Source organism: Anneissia japonica, unplaced genomic scaffold (genome assembly GCF_011630105.1).
Source record: "Anneissia japonica isolate Jap-2015-1 unplaced genomic scaffold, ASM1163010v1 scaffold284824_len513422_cov204, whole genome shotgun sequence".
Lineage (NCBI taxonomy): Eukaryota > Metazoa > Echinodermata > Crinoidea > Comatulida > Comatulidae > Anneissia > Anneissia japonica.
The window spans coordinates 102,703-125,408 of NW_022732066.1; the positions used below are offsets into that span (position 1 = coordinate 102,703).

General features: G+C 33.4%; 1 protein-coding gene across 1 annotated transcript in view; it reads left to right on the plus strand.

Moving 5' to 3' along the window:
- The window catches only part of LOC117115561 (lamin-B1-like), a 24,398-nt gene extending 1,702 nt beyond the window's left edge, over positions 1 to 22,696 (plus strand). The window contains exons 2-10 of the mRNA XM_033259411.1: positions 11,584 to 11,773; positions 12,199 to 12,291; positions 12,647 to 12,817; positions 17,030 to 17,155; positions 17,500 to 17,720; positions 19,313 to 19,526; positions 19,630 to 19,854; positions 20,367 to 20,417; positions 21,131 to 22,696. Of these exons, the coding sequence (XP_033115302.1) occupies positions 11,584 to 11,773; positions 12,199 to 12,291; positions 12,647 to 12,817; positions 17,030 to 17,155; positions 17,500 to 17,720; positions 19,313 to 19,526; positions 19,630 to 19,854; positions 20,367 to 20,417; positions 21,131 to 21,163 (1,324 nt within the window). The 3' untranslated portion in view covers positions 21,164 to 22,696. The remainder of the gene's footprint in view (positions 1 to 11,583; positions 11,774 to 12,198; positions 12,292 to 12,646; positions 12,818 to 17,029; positions 17,156 to 17,499; positions 17,721 to 19,312; positions 19,527 to 19,629; positions 19,855 to 20,366; positions 20,418 to 21,130) is intronic.
- Positions 22,697 to 22,706: the final 10 nt, after the last annotated feature.

The window sequence follows — 22,706 nt, forward strand, 5'->3', positions numbered from 1 at the left end:
TACTGTCTTCACGATCACTAGGCCTATTTTGTGTTTCTCTCATGGTATTTCGTTAGCCTTGTAAAAACAGGGTAAGCTGCAAACTGACGGCAAACGACGGGTAATCGTGTATTGTTAATGGTCGACGCTGATTTGATTCAAGGTGTCTGGTCAATGAAGTTTATACCGTAGTGAGAATGTTTCTTCAAGTTGAGGGCAGATGTTTTGTGTGCAGTGGTGCGGTGCTAGTTCATGAGGCCGACATGTTTTTGACAAGCACGCGATTGCTGTTGTGAAAGGAGAAGCACCGCGCTGCATCATCGGACATTTACCCCAAGAGAACTCGAAGATATTTCATTTCTTTTTGAAACACAAGGAAATATTGATTTTCAAATAGCCAGCAACAAACGAAGGAACAGCAAAATAGCAGGAGGCCTGGAGATACCAAGGGGTATTCGTAAAAAAAAATTTACAAATTCGTAAACTACTGTAGATCAGGTGTCAGTTCCCACTACCTAGCCTAGCTATCCTCTGCCATTGATATAGGCGACCAGGTAGTACGAACCAACCGACAGTGCAGCAGCGTGGTCTACCGCAATAGTGGTAGACTACTAGGACCTAGCTAAATTTACCTTCGATAAAAACCAAATTATTTTTATCGCTAGCATTCTCCCATTTAACACAATATTGTTTTATTTCTCATTAAAGTATCTGTATACTTTAAGGAAATTTCTGTCATGTTATGTTTTTTTTTTCAGTTTTTAGATCACTGAATTGTGTTGTTTACATTCACTTCGCGAAAATCTAGCTTCGTGGTGTCAAATAAGTTGACTTCAACACACTTTTTTATTTCGTCATTGTAAACCTGTGCGCTCATTTTAACGACTGGCGTTGGTGGTAGTTCGTTAGCGACTATTATAGCAGAAATTGAAAAGATTGAATTATCAATAAATAAATACAACAAATCATATTTTATTATTAAGAAAAATATACATTATCACTTTGAAAAACGTGCGCAATCGGACTTTTTAACATTATTACTTGGTCGATGATGCAAAGGTCATTTGTAATATCGACTATTCGTAAAACGGACGTTTGCTGGGTTTTTACCCATAATATTATAAATAATTCTGAAAACCAGACTAACGAGACTACTTAGCTGCTGTTGTTAGCATTGTTGGAGTACGTTGTTGCCAGCCAGAAGATGATAATGGTGGTACAACACAACAACGCTGGCTTATCATGTTCTTGTAAACCTAGTCAACTTTACCATTAAGCAGGTTAACCGTTATTCTAGTAAAGTTATGACACTTAACAATAAGCGACTTAAGCCTTTATCTAGCTATAATTGACTGGTTCACGTCAAACTTTTAATTATTTAAGTGGATCAATATCTAGATAAAAGTTTGACATGAACCAGGGTATCGTCTTACTTGATGGAAGCACTACGTATGCGTATAACTAGGCAAATCTCCATGGAATTTTGGAAAAGTGGGTATTGATTGATCATAGAAAAAAAAACTGATCGATTGATTTAACTGATTGATAGAATTTATATCATTGTTTTGGATTGGCAAACTGATGATTTCGTGACAAGGACCAGACCATTTGATCGACAGCATTACATCCAAAACCTGGTTACAAAACAAACTAAAAATATAGAGGCCAGAGTTGTGTAAATTAAGGACGGACAGAAAAAACATTTACTTTAATAATCTTTTTTTAATAAATTGATGTTAGCGGGAGGATCTTTTAATTTGAAATAAAAATTAAAAGACAACATTATGTTTGAAGAGTGAAAACGAAGACCGCTGTCTTGATTTACTGTAGGCATTTAAAAATGCACAGTGCAACCTACTGTAATTGTTATTAAACAATAAGAATGTACAGTACAATACATTGAGTGCGGTGACTGAGGGCTAGCTGCCTTTTTGTCTAGGCATGGACTCTGTGAAAAAAACTGCTTTTAATGCACCTTCCAACCTTGCAACCAAATAATAATAGTTGTACCATGATGGAGGAATATTTAAAATTACACAGTTACCGTACTACTGTAGTCTTATTAAAACTCCTTACAGAGCATTTGGATTTTTCAATAATCAGTGATGTGCTTACTTCCCCTCCTGATGTGTCTGTCTGGGTAGAAAAAGGTATTGTAAACAGAAGTGTATTTGGGGATGGGAAGAACCTTTAATTTTTTAAAAATTTATATAAAAAAAAATAAAGTTACAATGAAATCGATTGTCTGAAAGGGCCATTTCCAGCCATCTACAGTATCTGTAATGGTGCCATAAAGTTGAGTACCTCTGCCCCAGTGGTGGGGCTCAGGTTGTCTGAACCTTCAAAAACTATCTGCTTTACTATACTACTGTAATAGTCTTATTTGTAGAGAAAGATAGTGTTACTGTGCTATACAGTACAAGTAACGATTGCTTAAAAATATTAAAAGTAATTTTTTGAATACTGTAAGTTTTTGAACTCATCGTGTTACAGTATACAGTCTGAATTATTTTACAAGGTTAATGCCACAAATTTCTTTGTCATACTTTGTGAATTTTATGAATAATAAATGTATTTTGCAAATATTAAGAAAGTCACTTTTTATTATAAAAGAAAAATCCCAAGGGACCAGTTTGGCCACATAAAACCACAATTATGTGGGGTTAGCTATCTCTGGCACATGCTTGAACATTCTGATAATGGCCAGTGAAGCATGATCCATTCATAAAATAGGTAGAGATGTAATTACCATGTTTAACAATCATTCTTGACACATTCTTTTACATACAATTTTAGTATTTTGTTTTGTAAACATTATTGACTAACTGGTGCACTTAATTGATTATTGAGCACAGTAAAGAAATAAAAGTAAAGTATTGAGCTGTTATTAATTTAAATTTGACACGTCATTAATTTTCAATGTTAACCATCCCTAATTTGAAAGTCTATACTACCTGAAACGCAGCCACATGATACTTCAAATTTATTGGATAGTCTAATTTGTTGCATGCTTCAGTAACTTTATGACCTAAGATTCGGCTTTCAGAAATCTGTTTTTAAAATATAGAATTTTATTACTGATTAAGATGTTTTTAAAATAATATAAAACAATATAAAGATACTGTATGACCATGAGAATAGAATACACAACAGAAGGACCCCCCAAATCAGACTTCCATGGATTTTTGTTGGCTTGTTTCAAACTGAAAAAATTCAATCCAATCTTTGTTGTCTATTGACCTTGATATGAGCATGCATGGTTCGATCTAAAATTTATTATTTAGGGCTCAAGTGTATATTTCTTTTAAGTACACATTAGGCTCAAGGTTACTCTAGGACTTGCCTAAGGTAGTAGTAACCTTATCTCATTATCTATATTTATTGTTTGAACAAAATCTCTGTCATTTAACCAAGATACTATATAAACACTTAAATTTTATTGTTCATTATGTAATCTTACAGACTAGAGATATCACCGATAATCCATGATACTTAGCTTAATAATTTCCATAACTGGTCAGTATGTTTATTTTATAATTTTCTGATGAAGAGTGGGAGTACCCCGCCCAGCATGTCTTGTGATCATCATAAAAATTCAATTCAGATAGTGTAAGAAAGATAATGTATCCAAGCTGTAAAGTACAGTATCATCTCCAGTGAAATTAAAAGGTGTCCTGTATTACAACAGGGTGCAGGTCAACTCGGTCACAAATCAACTCGGCCACAAGTCAACTCGGCCACAAGTCAACTCGGCTACAAATCAACTCGGCCACAAATCAACTCGGCCACAAATCAACTCGGCCACAAATCAACTCGGCCACAAATCAACTCGGCCACAAATCAACTCGGCCACAAAAAGTTCGGCCACAGCCAACTCGGCCACAAGTCAACTCGGCTACAAATCAACTCGGCCACAAATCAACTCAGCCACAAGTCAACTCGGCCACAAGTTATTTAATGTAAATCTAAGTTTTTGCATCCTTTTTCTTCAATATATGATTGAAATAAAGTACACAATATGTTTTAGTAAAACAGGACCACCACACTACCAAAAGAGATTTGAATGCTATTGCCTATGAATTAAAAAGAGTTATTTATTAATGTGTGTCTTCTGTTTACTCACAACATTCTACTTCAACAATAATATTAAACAACAATAATGACAATAAATTAGTAATATTTACATTAATAATACTAATTAGTCATTATGACGATAATAAATGTGATAATAGCAACAACATTAATAGTAATATTTATTTTAACAAATAGTAATAATACTAGTATGGTAATAATAACGATATTTAAATATCAATTTTAATAACTAAATTGTTCCCAAAACGGAACACCCCTTCGAAAAAAATGGAACAGTCCGACCCAAGGCGCCACGTGCGAACCGTCTCCCTAACAAACGTCCTCATTCCCTAAAGATCGACACGATCACGGCGAGGGTAGGAAGGGAGGGAAGGTTATCCAGGTAAGTATCTCACTCATAAACTACCAACATCACGATTGATTTGTGTATTTTAATAACTAATTAGTGATAATAACGATATTGAAGGTGATAATAGCAATAATACAACAATAATAAATTAAAGATAATGTTTATTTTTATATAATAGTAATACTAATTAGTAATAATAATAATAATGATACTTATAATACTAGGCCTACTTAGTATAGGGTAATAATAATAATAATAATAATAATAATAATAATAATAATAATATTTATTTGGCATCAAAAAGACATGTTACAGTATTGCCAGGAAAGAGAATGGGCATAAACCCGAACAAGAAAAACTTGCACTCTTATCCAACATCTTAACTACAAATTATCAGCTCAAATTAAAAAAATCAAATTAACAACAACAATAATTCAACAACAACAACAACAACAAAATTACCTTTAACCAATCAACTGCAAAAGCAGTAACAAACAACAGAAATAAACAAAGAAAATGTAAAGGAGGGAAAAACAAAAAGCAACAAAAAAGAGGATATTATTGATCCATAAACAATCAACTAATAATATCGATAATAAAGGTGACAACAACAATAATATTAATAATAATAATATGAGAAAAATACTAATAAAACGCCTATAACAACTTTTTAAATTACTATTATTAAAATTATAATACTAAGACTAATAAATAATAATAATAATAATAATATGAATAATAATAATAAAAATTCGAAAATTATTTATTATTTATATGGTACTGTAATAATAATAATATCAGCAAAAATTTGAACATTATATAATGTTAATGCTAAGACTAATAATTAATATTAAAACTAACGGTAATAAAAACAACAATAATAATAACAACAATGACAACAATAATAACAGCAATAATAATAACAATTAGTACAATGTAGTTCCAGCAAATGACCGAGTTGATTTGTGGCCGAGATGACTTGTGGCCGAGTTGACTGTAGCCAAACTTTTTGTGGCCGAGTTGACTTGTGGCCGAGTTGGATCGAATTCTTACAACAGCCTACTAGAAGTGAAACCACAAAGCCGTGGCTTAAATTACTTGCATTCTTGTTACCTACCAGGATATAACATCATCTGATATTTAAGTACATAGTATACCATGTACTGTACTTCTTTCAAGTTTGAAAGACAAATCAACGTTTGAATGCATTGACCCGAGCTTTATAGACAGGTGTGGAATACGTACAGTAACGGAATGGTTCCTTCGTATCATCAGGTGCTGAAAGTCACTAGTCTACTCTACAGTAACAGAGACCTACGGTACAGAGCATACTGTATATACTGTAGGCCCAAGCTCAATAGATGGGTGAGGAGAATCACGAACCAGTGGCGATGTTAAAGATGTACTATACTGTAGGTTGCTGCCTAATCCAACTCAACTTTAACTACCTAAAATTTTATGAATAATTGATAAAGTACTGGATTTAATCTACAGTACTGTACATATACTGTAACAGTATTGAAATATGTGTAAAAAAAACATTGAAGTTCATTTACTCTTTAATTTCTTGAATAACTAGTTTGTTTTTATTGTTACGGTATTACGGTAGAATGCATTTTCAATCGCAGTCCCTGAACGTGCTTGAGTCAGGTGTAAGCCAGTGCTTTGTGTCCTGTCCTACAATTTCCCTAGAGGTCGTTGCCTAGATTTGCGCTAATCTGTTTAACAAAGGAAATGAACTGATGGACATCCTACTGAACAAGAGGAACAGCAAAGACAAGCCAAACCAGTCACTCGTCGCAAAAATCAATTTTGAGTTATTAATACAGTGTTAGAGAGTAAAATAATAGCTATAAAATGGTAAAAAAATCATTCAAATCGGACATTTCCTTAGGAAAACAAGCGTTTAAACATACAGCTGTTTAAAGAACAATATATGAGAAATCAGCCTTTAAAGTTTACAATTTCATGCATTTCTCATGCAGAAACTAGCATCAAATCCTTAAAAAGTGTTGTTTTAACATAGAAAATGGGGAAAATAACAGAATAGAATGATGTATAGATATGTAAAGATTAGTTTAGTGCAATAAAATAGATTTTTAAAAATTTGACATTCCACCATGTTTTGGCCATTTTCTCTGAAACACGATTTGCGACGAGTGACTGGTTTGGCTTGTCTTTGCCACATATATTAAAGAACTTAAACACAAGAACATTGATAACCCCAGGATAGGAACTAGACCGTGTGATTTGTTTTAATGAATGCCAATTCAAATAATAGACAAATTTAATTAATTTGTAAAACATAGGGGTTTTTTAGGTCCGCGCAAGGTGCTGACTCCAGATCCTCACTGCTGTTCTTGTTCTTGTTACCAGAAATTTAAGTGTCCAGCGTCACCAGTTTTGAACGGACGTGCAGGAAATTTTGTACACATAAACTAGAGGTGATTTCCAACAAACGTTTTTTCAAGTTGTACACCAGGGTCCCCCCTACACCTACAAAACCAAACAGGGGTTTCAACAAGACCTGTACATTACTGCCATTACAACTAATAGGGCACGTTGCATGGATGGCGCGGCCAGTTAAGGATGTGTTCTAAAGAACTTAAGGTTGTGAGTTCAAATCGCATCTTGGTATTCAATTTTTTTTTCTTCCAATTTTAAGAAATTCTATTTTTTTCAATTTTAAGACATTTTAATTTTGTACAAATGAACATTCTAAATAACTTGTTTTGTACAAATAAACATTTTTAATTATTTAAAAATTTCTATTTTATTAGCTTTTCCAAAAAACCCAATATAATAACTTGCGCCTGTACCGTATCAAAGCGTGGAGGAACGCGTGTGGACCATGAGCGATCACTCTTGCTCTATTCTATTGTTTCAGTAAATTTGAAACTTACAGGTAGTATATAGGTTTATTTGATTTTTTTATTTTTATATAATTTTTTCCAGTTAACAGTACGACAAAACATTACAATGAGAATACAATACCCTGAGGATACCATGAGTGCAACTTGCAAGGACTTTCATAGCCTTAATCATTATTAATTAACAGTGTAATATTAATTACTAATCAATCTAGATTATCAAGAAACCAGAAGTACATATACTGTAGAATTACAGTTTACTATCTTTATTTACCTAAAAATATTGATAACATTATTTGTAGGTAGTTTTTATTTATCTGGTAGTATGCCTTTTTGTCTACAAAGAATTTTTGTGATGATTAGTGAGAGCGCATTCTAGCCCTAACCTTAAGGATACTGTAGGCAAATATACTGTACACTCAAAATTATTGTACAATTGTAAGAGTATCAATAGTAATTGTTATTATCGTGATGGAATAATAGACAATAACTGGATTTGCGTCAGGAGAAACAAGTATAGGTATAATTTTGCCCTACCTGACGTGGAAATAGACCGAATACTCAGTACATTTGAAAACAATTGCGAAAAAAATCTCAAGTTGTTCTCGGGTGGGACTCAAACCCACGATCTCCAGATCACTAGCCTAGCATAGTACCTCTAGACCACCGAGCTTGCGCCTGATGGCCAGGGTTGAATTCGAGTCCAAGTAAGCAGCGGGTACTGCAGTGTTGATAGTAATTGCTATTGTCGTGATGGAATAATAGACAATAACTGGATTTGCGTCAGGAGAAACATATATACTTCCGTGAAGAACGCATTATAAGCCAAAATCATAGTTTTGAGATATTGAGCAAAACGTGTTTCTTAGCCTTTTGTTATGGAAATGAATTATATTGAATTTTTTGTGTAAATGTACTAATTACACAACAGAAAAACATACTGAAGTACTTTTTTGTATATTTTTTTCTATAACCCAGTCAAAATGGACGTAATGCGCTTTTCCAAATTAAAACAAAAGCCAATGAAACATGAAAAATCTGGTGTTAGGCATTATATCCAGTTTTGCCAGTAGAATGCATGCATTATTCTTTACTTAAGGAACAAATTAAAGTGAATTTTCACCAGGAATTTAGAGGTTTAAATTCCATTATGTTTAAATAACTTAAAACAAAACAAAATTTATATATAATAGTTTATATTATTTAGCAACATTATTGCATTCACTCTCATAAAATATTTACAAAATATGTCTGATCTGATGTATTAGATGTTTTATTTCCCCTAAAATTTGGTATGGTACATGTAAAATTTAAATTAAATACTATCGTTAACCACTACAGAAAGAACAAGCAACAATACTGTTAGTAAGTTTTTTCCAACATAAATAATCAGTTTATTTAAATTCAATATGAATAATACCCCCTTTCAATTTAATAAACAAAAAAAATAAATAACAACTTAACTAAACACACTTCTTCAGGCCCATTTATAAATTTTTGTTTCCTTAAATTACAAGGAAGTGTATTCATTTTAATAGCTAAATATGTTAAATGTAAATTTAGCATAGGTATTATATCTAAATTCCAAGCGCAAGAATTGCAGTTGTGCGACTATTTTGATATTTAAAATGAGCATAACATTAACAGTGTACAGTTCAGAACCATGTAAACTTATAATCTAGTACACATTTGTACACTTATTTAATTCATTTCAGTCTGTTAAGGGATAAAGTCTTTAGTTAGTAAAATAGTTTGCTCCAAAAATGGCCAAGAGCAACAATCGAGCAATAACATTGTGTGACATTGAATTTAAATGAGCATAAATTTTACATTGTACTGTCTAGAGCCATGAAACTTTTACTTCAAAGACAACCTTTTGTGCTTATTTCAATCATGCACTCTGGTGGTAAGGGACACAATGTTTAATTAAGATATTGGGCCTCCAAAAGTGGCTCTTATGCGAGAATGGTGAAAAAGCACTGTTATTTCACAATTCTGTGGTCGGTACCAATATCTTACTAATTAAAAGACTGTGTTCCTTACCAGACTACATGACTGAAATAAGCATAAAAGGTTTTCCTAGAATTAAAGGTTTTATTGGCTATAGAGAGTAGTACACTGATAATATTGTGCTCATATTTAAAATATATGTTATCATGCAATTCTTGCACTTGAGCCATTTTTTGGTGCAAAATATCATACTAACTAACCACTCTGTCCCTTAACAGATGTCATGAATTAAATAAGCATACAAATGTGTACTAGAATATAAGGTTTCATGGTTCTAAACAGTACACCGTTAATGTTATGCTCATTTGAAATATATCAATATATGGTCGCACAATGTTATTGCGCAATTTTAGCACTTGGGGCCATTTTAGAGGCAAAATACCTACTAATTAAACAATGTATCCCTTTAACAAACTGCATACCTGAAATCAGCACAAAAAGTTGTCCTAGAATGGAAGGGTTTCATGGCTGTCTAGACAGTACATGGATAATATCATGCTCATTTGAAATCAATAATATAGTAAACACAATTTTATTGCACAATTTTGCACTTGGGCCATTGTTGGGGCAAAATATCTTACTAATTAAACAAGGCATCTCTTTAACAGGCTGCATAACTGAAATCAACACAAAAAGTTGTCCTAGAATGAAAGATTTCACGGCTCTATACAGTACACGGATAATATTATGCTCATTTGAAATCAACAGTAATACAATTTTATTGCGCAATTCTTGTACTTGGGCCATTTTTGGGGGGACATATCTTAATAATGAAACACTATATCCCTTAACGAATTGCATGCCTGAAATAAGCACATAAAGTTGTTTTAGAATTATAGGCACATTATTTTTAATATTATCGTTATTCAAAAATTAATTTTGTCACATTTACGCACTGATACTGTCACAAATTGAAAAATATACCCCTTTTCAAATCAATTTTTAAACATGAAGGGATAAAGACACCAAACTGATATTTGGAACATCTTATCATCATATATAAATTAATTAATGGTGCAGGTTTTAAGAACAAGCGTACTTGCCCACAGGGTCAAAGGTCACCATGAAAACGAGGCATTTTTTGTCCCGAATGACATTTTGACCTACGATCACCCCCTAAAATGATAAGTTAACAATCCAGAATTTTTTGTGGTGAAACATTTCCAACTATATATTAATAATTTGTTGCATAAGACCCATTTAATAACTGATTTGGGTATTTTAATGGGGGTCTAAAAATGGAAGAAAAATTACGCAACCAAATAAGTTAAGGTCTTAATACGAACCAATATTTTCGTAATGGTGTCCGTTATACCAAAAGTCATGTTATATTCCTGTTCTACAGCCAAAAGTTAGTCTAGATATCAATTTTCAGTTAATTATCTTTATTCTATTTGAAGATATGACTAATTGAAAATGCAATGCAAGAGCTAAAAAGGGGTATGACCCTAAAATTTCAAATGGCCGTAACTTCTAAACGACTTGGAATTGGCAAGTCAAATTTTGGGTTTGTTTGTCAGACACGTTGGTGTACATTATATCCGAGAGACGGTACCCAGCCATCCCATTTGTTGAGTTGGCACGGAATGACCCATAGGTGTAATTTTGCCCTACCTGACGTGGAAATGTACCGAATACTCAGCACATTTGAAAACAATTTGTGAAAAATTGGCATACTACCAGATAAATAAAAACTTTGTAAGAGTATCACTTGACTAGTTTGCTGTTCATTCATGAGTAACAAAGACACATAAATAAAATATAAGTAAATACAAGAAAATCCCGATCCAGATACCAAGAATATGATGATCGAATCACTGGCCAATAAGAATCTGGAAATTGTAAACGCGTACATGTGATTGGTTGATGTTAGAAACGCGCTCAACTTGCTAACCGTTAGCGGTAACCGATCGGGCGTTCTCACATACGTGCTAACGGTTAGCTCCCGATCCGGATACTAGGGCTCTAGTGAGAACCAGCCTTGTGTAACTTGCCTACTGCACCTTCATAATAGAAACTGACAATAGAAATTTCCTTAAGTTTGTCTTGATCACTAAAATCAAACATCCCAATTCATTTGGAATTAAAAGAGCTCAATTGGTCATTAGCTTTAAAATATCGATTAACCTATGATTGGAGACCTGCTCTTGTATTTGAAAATTTTTGTAGCAGTAACACACACATGTAGTAGAGTAACCAACATTTATCTAGACCTATGGCTTGAATTAAATATACAGTAATTAAATTAAACAATTAAATATTATTTGTATTTCTGTTTCTCAGATTTAACAAGCTGGAGAAAGATCATGCATCCAACTTGAAGAAGCTGCACAACCTTGAAGGTTCACTCGCAGACAAGGATGCCCGTCTTAAGTCCACCATGAGTGAGAACCGTCAGCTGGAGTCTGACAACAATGACCTGAGGAAGAACCTGCAGAACAAGGACAAGCAGTTGTCTGTTGCTAAGAAACAGGTTAGTTGTATTCAGATTTACAATGTGTCGGGCAACTGTTATTAACGGTTGGCCAACAAGTCTATCTCCACTCTCTCTGAGCCCTTGACGATGCAAAGCAGTTAACATGATGTGGCAGATTGTCATTATAATACTGTAAGCTGTTGTGCACGTCCGCGCAGTATGTCCCCGGCTTACGTCTCAGAGAATTCATAAACTTTATTATCACTGGAAGAACAATTGTTGATTATGAGAAGCAATTATTATCTAATTAAATATTCTCAGTTTCTGGGATATCAATGTCTATCTTACTAGCTGTATAATTTATGAAGTTTGCTTGGATGTTTCTCTTTTCTGTTGTACCACAACAGGAGAGACTTGAAGTTATATTAAATAAGGAGGAACACTATGTTAACCAGAAAGCTGTATTTTTATGTCTTTAAAAGGTGGAAGAAGAAACTGTTCTAAGAGTTGACCTTGAGAATCGATTTCAGAGTTTGAAAGAGGAACTCGCTTTCAAAGAAAATATCTACAAAGAAGTAAGTAATACCTAAATAAGATCTAGGCCTAGTGCTAAGATTTAGCAAGTTGAAAAATTTGAAGAACTTTTTTTTTTTATTATTATTGCATAAGAAGGCATTGCATTACGCCTCTTGTGGATGTCCAACAAAGTAACTGACAGATTGTAAATCATATGACTACTCCTCTATCAGTTACTTTATTAGTGGGGCAACATGTAATGCATGGATCATCACAACATTTATTGGATTAGTACATATTGGTCTTAATATTAGGGGTAAAACGGTCATGATCTCGTGAAATTTAAAAAAATAAAAACAATAAAGTGGCTTGGAGATGGATTATAAGTAATGTATAATACTGTAACTATTTTAGGAACTGGTGAAAACAAAAGTCCGCAGACAGGAAGAAGTCACAGAAATTGACAACCGTAGACGCATAGAGTATGATGATCGTCTGCAAGAAAGTCTGGAAGACCTCCGTGCTGACCATGAAGAACAAATGGAGCAGTTGCGCAAAGAGTCGGAATACATTTACGATAGCAAGGTATGTAGATGTGAGGTTAAACTATCCCACATATTTCTTGTGAAAATAATAACATTGTAGATGATGGTAGAGATAATAATGTTACCCCGTTCGTTACTTGCAATTTGTTACTATGATGATAATATTCAAGATTTCTATCATTCAAGTATCCCTGAATACATTGCTTATGAAATTTATGTAACATAATCCTCAAATAAGCACCGCTCTCGAATAAGTGTCGCACCAAACATGATTTTTCTGCTTTAGCACCGCTTATTCAAGATTATTCTATTTTGAATCGAGAGTACATTACCACCCTGTGTTGTGTAATAAAACACTTTGTGAAACAGGGTTTTAAATACAATGTATGCAGTGTTCAAATAAATAAATAACACAATGAGGCCACAAGCATATCTTTATAAACATTTATTTACGATGATGTAGGGCATATGATAGGTAACCTGGGCCCAGGCATGGAAAGTGCAACACCAATATTTTTTTTAATAAGCGCAACACTGAAGCCTCCAAAAATTTTATAAGTGCTGTGGTGCTTATTCAAGGATTTACAGTACTATTTGGGACCAACATTTTGTGTTTAATGGGAAAAAATGGGAGAACAATTCTGCCCTGCTCTGAGAAAAGGCATTAAGTAACAAAATCATAGTTTTGAGTAAATTAGCAAAACGCGTTTGAGTTTTTCCCAAGAAAAGTACAAATTATTTAAAATTTGTTAAACTATGGTTTGCTTAGATATATTATTAAAAAAATTGCCACATACTTTTCATTGATTAATTTTATTATTAAGGGGGCCAAAATGGAGATAATGCCTTTTTTCAGAGTATTTATAACTATGAATATAGATAAATACTTTTGAAATTGGGCATTATCTGCAAAAGTATTTATAAACATGCATTAATTATTAATTTATTGAAATGTATGTATATGAAATTTAATCTACAGATTTATAACATATATTTTATAAAAATCTTGCTCCAAAAACAAGTGAAAACTAATATTTAAAAATATTAAAATGGTTGAAACCGCAAAGTCTTCTATTTAATTTTTAAAAACCTAAGGTTCGGTAACTAGCATGCCATCATATTTTTAAATCTCTTCATCCTCTTAATTATCATCATCCACACCATCATCATCATCATCATCATCATCATCATAATCATTACCATTATCGATTGATAATTAGAATAGGCCTATCATAATAATTAAATCGATCGACTAATAATAAAATAAACAAAGCATTATAATTTCAAATTCAAAGTTTATTGATAATAACTTGTTAATTAACAATAACATGTAGAAAAATATATATAAAAATGGTGTGCTAATTTTAATTATAAATTAATTAATTTATATTTATTAAGTTATAATATGCATTGCAACTATTATCTTTACAATGATAATGATACAATACAACATAGGTTATACAAATGAGTGCCAAACATTTTAAAAGTTTTATTACAATGCTCCGACTTTTTTTAAATAGTTATTTACACTTTTTCTTTCACAATTTCATTACTCAATGTCCCTTCCTCGAAGTGGATTACAATCTCGGTGGCGAAAATTGTGTCTGTCCATTTTTGGTTTACCTCTTGGTTGTCTGAAAGAGTAATAATAATGATGATAGTAAAAATAACAGTGCTAATAATAATAATAAACAATACAAAACATACAATGTCGATAAAACAAAAAATAATACTACTAAATAATAATAATAATCTAAATTTAATACTTAATAGGTATGAAACATAATAAAATACAATATTGTACTTACTCTTCCAAAAGACTTCTAAAAAATGTCTTGCGCTGTAACTTGCATCATTTCAGAAAAAGTATCTCATTAATCACAGAATTATAAATAAACGCCGTAAAATTTAAAGCAGATAATGCACTTTCTCAGAGTATTCTTCTAAATAAAGCAGTTACTAATTAGGCATTATTTGCTAAGGATTCCACGCTAATTAGTTAGATATTCGTTATACTAGCATCTGATTGGTTACTTACTATCTGCCTTGCGTCAAGCGTTCAATGCATGTATCTAAGGCTTCGTGCACATAATGCCTTTTCTCAGAGTATTTATAGTGAAATTTGCAGATAATGCCCAATTTTAAAATAAAATTTCATATTTCCAGACATATTTTTGGAAATTTGATAAAATAGGGTGATAGATTAAACATTCAGGAGTCACATAAGCTAAAAATCTCAATTTTGAAAAAAATGTACTTAATGCCTTTTCTCAGAGCAGGGCAGAATTATTGTACTAATAATCAGGGGTTTCCCTTAAGGTTTTTTTTAACTAGCCAAGTGGACCAGTGAATTAATATTTTTACTGGTCCTCAATCCCTTTCACTAGCCACTATCTTGCCAACTTCGGAAGGCCCAAATACCATATTTTTGACATTCTAATCATGCTGCCCCCCACCACCGATGAAGTAACACTGACAGATACAGAAAAATCTTTTTGTTGTCTCTGTATGGGAAATTATGCCAGGAAATATAAATACAGGAATCTATCGGTATGTACAGTGCACTCTCACAATACGATGTTCGGTTTTCCGGAAAGATCGGTTTGTGGAACATTTCTATTGAATCCTTTCCGAATAAGGCAGGCCAGTTAGGGCCTAGCCTAGGCCTAGAAGCTAAATAAAAATAGGCTTAGCAGCATAGGCTAGCTAGCCCAGTGAATTCGGTATGACTAGCCTACGAAAAAAGTTAACATTTAACATATAATACGTACAGTACCTGTTGTTTAGCTGTAGTATACAGCAAATTGTATTACTGTACCAATAAAATGAATGCTTTTATATTTTTTTTATGTGCATTTTCGATCTGACATTTTTTTTCTAAACTGTAAACATAACACATTCTTCGTGGTCACGACGATGCGACTTTGTTGTAAATATCAGGTCGCGCCTCCTAAACTCTGCCCGCTAATTGGTTAATTTTTTTCGTGGGGTCATGTTGCTGGGCAAAAATCCCATGTGCTTGGCTGTGGTGACGTCAGATCGCCCAAAGTTTCATAGTGCGTGACAGCTTGCTGACAGGAACAAGCTATAGTGTAAACCGATAAATTTTTAATTAAACAAATTTATTAAAATGAATAAGAAACCCTCGTGGTTTTGTTTTATTTTAGAGTAAAATCTAAAAATAAATCTAACAAATTAAAATTTAATTCTCTACAAATTCCCTCCGTAATTAGCAATGTTTTTGGGGAATGTGAGTGTAATTTACATGTTGTAGACTGATATATAAATCTAATGACATACCAAATCCGAATTAAACGTCTACTGAAAAAGAGTCGTCGTAGAAACAATTGCTTTGAGTTCCTTTTTCATTTCAGGTTGATTACAGTCGATTTTTAAGTATTCATAGGCGATAATGCACTTTATTAAAACAATGAAAGGTGTAACTTTGACTTTATCCAACTCCCTGCTTTATCTAACATTTTACTGGCGTGTCGTTTTAATTAATAGATAATCTCCATGGCAATGCTATTGGGACTGTACGAACGGTTCATTTTGTCTGGAAATCGTTGCGTTGTTTATTAACTTTTTGTCCCACGTTGCATTGTGGGATGGATACATGACATGGATGTTTTAACTTCACGGTGCTAACACAGACGGAAATCAACTTCTCCTTGTCGCTATACATGCGGAGAAGGTGATTTCCCTCTGTACGTCTCTAGCCTAGCCATGGATTCCTCTCTATGGTCTAGGCTAGTGCGTGATGTTCATCGGTTCGCCTTGAATGACTGAGACCGAGGCTGTTCGTAGTGGACAATAAAGAGAAAATAGCGATCTTGTTGACATTATCTGTGTGAAATATTTTGTAAAGATATCGTTAAGAGGTCAATGATTAAAGCTTTAGGTATTTCGTCAGACTTTCATTGACATTTTAACTGGTCACACGGACTTGTTATTGGGATAATTAACAGGTCCGCCGTGCATTTTACTAGCCATTGGCCGGCGGACCAGCGTTATTTCGAACCCTGATAATGAACCATCACATTTACACATTTGACATACACAGGTAATAGAAAATCAGCATTTTATGTTGTATTGCTACATTGATGATGTCATTGATATAGGTTGTATGTAATATTGAAGATTGGTAAAACTGACGGGACCTAAAAGTGAACTAAATCACTATAACAAAAGTTGCTTACTACCAAAGTAACAATAAAGTGTGTTTAATCGTATTTTTAAAATTTGTGTTTAGTTCAATGATCTGAAGCGAATTGCAGAACAACAGCGCAAGTTGGCATCAGCTGCCCAAGAGGAGCTTCGTGATGCACGTGTGACTGTTGAGAAGCTGGAGAAAACGATCACAACATGGGAAAATGAGGTAAGCAGTAGTGTTGTTATGATGCCATGGTTACTCTAGTGTATTTATATGTGATTATTGTGTGATTAAACACCGGCTAATAAATAATACACCAGATACGAACATGGCGTCTATTATATTAGTGTGTTTATCCAGACATCGTCTAGTTATGATAAACATAAACAAATGAGAGTCGATATTTAGATTGATATATTATAGTTACAATGTTTAATTACCAGACCCATGGCTGTGGGTTCAATCGCCACTTAAAATTTATCACTGAACTAAAATATGTTGATCTTAGACACATAAAAGGGTATAAAATAGTAAAGATTAAACAAATGAAAAACTACCTTTTTTAATAGAACGATATTTTGAACAAGAGGATTAAGAATCTGGAGAGACAGAACAAAGAAAACCGTGACAGCTATCAGATATCACTGAACGAACGTGACGAAGAAGTGACCATCCTGCGAGAGCAAGTAGAAGAACAGTTGAAGGAGTATGAGAGTTTGCTAGCAACGAAAGTCTCACTCGATGCCGAGATTGCTGCTTACGACAACCTTCTAGGAGCTGAGGAAGTTAGGTAAGTCAGCAGATTTTCCCACATAGCTAGTCTAATGATGATTGTCCTGAATGTCAGAACCTGTGTTACAACCACATGATAATGATACAAATTGTGATTACATGGGCCAGGGCAGGAAAAAGGGCACAACCAGCTGTGTGATTTCCTTAAAGGTTTTTTTTTCGCTCCAGACAACCAACTGTTTGGCTTTATATAGTGTACAGATAACTTTTGGTGCTGGAAGCATTGTATAAAGATAATACCATGATTTAAGGCACGTCACTATTCTTCAGGCCTGTCTTGAGCTCTTTCATAGGCAGAGTGCAGTGTTTTCCCAATTAAAATACTTTCATTTTGGTCATATAAATTAGCCAAGCGTACATTACTAGTCGTTAGTCAAGCGAAGGTTCAATGATTTTATTATTATATATTCGATTTATTTTTTCAATGACTACAGTAGTAGCCTACTTGAACAGATGCGGATCCAGAGTTTACCCTGACTATTGCACAGATGGGTCCCAGCGTGGGCTGGGTCATGAGAAAAGAGCGTAATTTGTTCTAAATTTTAGACTTCGGGTGTTTGGGGGTCCTCCTTCGAAAAGTTTTGTTTTCTAGGTGCTTTGAAATGCACTATCGTGCATTATGAGACGTATATATTAATGAATGAATACACTCTGAATTCATAGCTTTCCTTTTACTATAGACAATTAATAATTATGATGAGGAGGAGACACCGTAGCTAGGTGATGACAGGCTCCTATAAAAGATTAATTAATGGCTTTGATGTTAAGTGACAAGCCCGTAGCCTGAGTATGTTTGGGTGTCTGTCGACGTTATTGTTGTTGTCACATTTTCAATGCACACAGTCGGATAATTGTCTACAATTATCCGACTTTCTGTCATAAAAAATTTCATATATATCCAAAAAATGAAGTCATATGAATATTCCAAAGTGGAAAGTTTAACATAAACTATTTAGTTAATAATATTAGTCTAAAATTCATATTGTGACCACAACTTTCAAGTTGTAACTTATTCTAGAAGGAAAAGAATAATGCAATTCTTTCAATAAGGTCGTGTTTCCGCAGCACTTATCAGATAAATTATCCAAAAACGGCCATTTTGTTATTTTTCACTGCGGAACAGGACCTAAATTTCCAATAAATTTTTGTATGAGAATCAGATAATTTATCAAAAAAGTCTCCAAATGCGAAAATAAATGAAATTTGACCGATGTCAAATCACAGCCATGTAAAGAATTCTTTTGGGTAGATAGTTTCTAAGGCAACTAGGCCTAGTAGTTAGTAGGCATCTACGCTAATCAAACACTTCATAATAAATATAATAAAAAAAATATAATAAAATTATATATATGCCATTCAATAAAGTTATAAGAATCAATGCATGTATAGCCTCCCTGTGATTTTTGATGAACCATACTTTGCGACATAAATCAAAATAATTACAAAAAAACTCAACAGTGTACATTGTTATAATACATCGTGCAGCCAATTTAATTACAGTCATTGGTATTTTGTATAGGACAATATATTTTTAACAATACATAGAAATATTTACCTAATTTGCATATTGTAATTACCTTACATTATTAGATTGAATATCACTCCATCACCACCAAGAAGTCAGTCTAGATCTCAGAAAAGAGCCTCCAAGACTCACACACCAATGCGCCAGCTCCGTGCCAAACGTCGCCGTGTACGTGATGCATCCAGCATTGTTCAGAGTGAACATACCAGCGGATCTGTGTCTATCGTTGAGGTCAGCATTGATGGAAAGTTCATCAAGTTGAAGAACATTTCCGATTCGGTAATTATTTGGTGTTTTTGTTTTCAACCGTTTTTTGGTAAAATATTTGTCATATTTTTTCGAGTCAACATATAACCATTAAAACTGTTTAATATCATTCCAGGATCAACCAATGGGAGGCTGGATGCTGAAGAGTTGTGCCGGCGATGACGAAGTATCGTATAAATTCAGTAACAAGTACATATTGAAGGGCAATCAAGAAGTGACGGTGTGGTCATCCGGTAGTGGTCAGGCCAACAATCCCCCTTCAGACCTTTTGGCAAAGAACAGGCCATCGTGGGGTACTGGAGATGAGATCACCACAACCTTGCTGGATAGTAATGGCGAAGTAAGTATTCACAATTTATGATATCAATAGTTTATAATTCTTATTCTCTTTTATAGCCTATCAATAAAAGAATGCTTTCCTGTAAGGTACTACCTCCCGTGATAAACCAAACTACTCCCTCCTTTTGCTTTAAATACAGTTAAACTTGCTTAAGTAGACTTTACCCAAGTCAAATAATTTCAAAGTTGGTCTAATTTAACATGCCAAATTTAACAGTCTGTAAGTTGAATTTTATCGAAGTCAAACAATATTTCACTGGCATTTTGGATTCGACGTAAGCAAGTTCAACTGTAACATCAAAATGACAAAATTCACCATTTTTATGCTAGGAAGATTTTGTTCAAGAGGGTTTGTCCTCTGTCCTCCACCAGACCCCCAGAACACCTCCTTGACATTTAGCTCTCCTCTCAGGTAATATTAAATCCTGGTTATGGCCCTGTTAAATGTGTGTGTTTGATGCAAGTTAAGTTATATATTTTACTCAATATTGATGGTGTTTTTTTCCCCTTCAGGCCAGTGCTACGAGATCCTTGAAAAGAGAATTTAGCTACAGTGATCAGCCGGTAAGAAAAACATTTAAAGATGTACTTTCCTTTTTTCATTTTACAATGTCATAATAAAGTGTTCAAATAAAACCATGTGTCTAGTATATTAATTCATCATTTTACATCTTTTAACTTGAAGAACATGAAAATATTGTAGGATTACCTATAAAACAAAGATGTAACTTAGGAATTCCCCTTCATGGATATTTTGAACAGAGCTCTGGTGTTTTCTTGTTGTGTTGAGACAACCATGTGCACTGTATGCAAAATTATGCCTACCCAGCTTAGTAAACTTTGTGTAGAAAATTCGAGCAGACAAGTTTATTGCACGAAACTAAGGAAAGAAATTATTTTGAGCACCAATGGCAGTTGTTCATCTCGCTCAATCCACATGGTTGTAGATTATAAGTGCCGTTAATTAGGCCTAGACACAACCAACGTTGCTGTTGAATGAAAATACATTGCGTATGCCATGGTTTGCTTATTTATAGTATTGAAATAATAAACAGACAGAAACTAACAAATCTCTTTTTACATTGTGTTAGCCCTGAAAAGGGTCGTTCGTTTTGAGTATTTTGGGAGTTTTTGATGACGTCATAGTCCGTATGAGGCGTACATAAAACTGAGGGTTCGTATAACCGAGGTACGTAAAAACGAGGTTCTAGTGTAATAAGTCTCAAATGATTTGCTGAGTATATTTATTATATTGTGTTCATATTTTGTTCTTTCAGGAAGAAGAATCTTCAAAGTGCCTGTTGATGTGAATGAGTTGATGCATTGCAAGATTATACCATGTTCCTGATACATTGCAAGCCTGTAAGACAGATAGAAAGAATAGAAAAGAGTGACTGTACCTAACCAAAGATACAATACAGTATATCAACATCTGTTTGTTCTCTATCTTTTGTAAAACTTCCCCATGAAAAAATACAAATGGCGATTGGAACATATTTGTCTTTTAAAACATTTCAGGAATATATTGGAGAACATTCTTATCCTAAATATCTAATTATCAATTGGTCAACTGAAGACTTGTTGATGAATAAATATAGTCTTTTGGTGTCTGTTAGTTTCACATAGAAATGAAATTTTGAATTTGGTATATTAGAAGTGAAATCAGGAATGGTGTCTATGGTTACATCGTCTGTGAGAACCATACAAAATTGCCCGCCTTAGGATAAAAAATATATCGTTGGATTAAATTTACAAAGTTAATGGATTTAAACTTGCACTGAATAAGCTTCGACAATAACAATAATTGACATGTTCTGTAAAAAATCGCAGTATGACAATGTCATTAAGTTGTCAATTTGTTAGAATCATGAATGTTAATTTACTATGTCAGGGAAAGAAATGATTTCTCAATTTCATTTCATATTTTTAATGTTTTTGATACAAACAATTGCTTTTTGATAATCTCAGATGTAATCTCAACCTATTTTAAGTACAGTGTACTATACATAATAATCAAGTTTAATAGTTGTGTTGCTTAGATGTAAATACTGTAATACTTGCAATGTTATTGTCTTGTTATCGTGGCTGTTACATTAAGTGTCTGCTCCCCACCTTTTTATTTTAATTCATGTTAGACGCACATTTTAATAATCTTGCAAATACATTAAAGTGTATGGCTGTGACATTAAGTGTCTGCTCCCCAACTTTTTATTTTAATTTGTTAAACGCAGCATTTTAATAATATATAGCCAAGATGTGAGTGGATTGCAAATACTTTATTTTTATAAGTTTATGATCATTGTGGTGCATTCAACTTCTCCTCTATGGTGCAAGTGAACAGCAAATTATCACTCCCTCTGTGGTGTGTGTGTGAACGGTAAAGTATTTAATATCCTCCCATCTGTACACTACGTAATGCTTTTATTTATCGGATATTATGTACCGGGGTAGGTAGCTACTAAATGGAGTTAACAAATTAGTTTTTAAGAATTGTTGTACGAGAAATGTACTTTAAATGCTTCCCTGATGTAGGTAGATAGATTTTATCTTGGACTTGAATATTTTCCAACCATGTATATAATGATGGGAAAAGAAATTGTTGAACAAAACTTAGATGGATTGTCCGTCCACCCATATCCAAAAGTGTGGCTTTCAATAGGCCAGTAAGGTGTGTGACCTATGCTTGGGCATGGTTTTTTTTTACTAACATTAATTTTTTACATCAAGATAATTTTTGGATAAGTGTATTATTGTAGCATGAAACATTTGTAGCACTGTAGTCTTATGATGCATGCATTTAATTGAACACCAGCTAAAATTAAAATAAAGTAAAGTAGAAAGTACTTTTGGGGT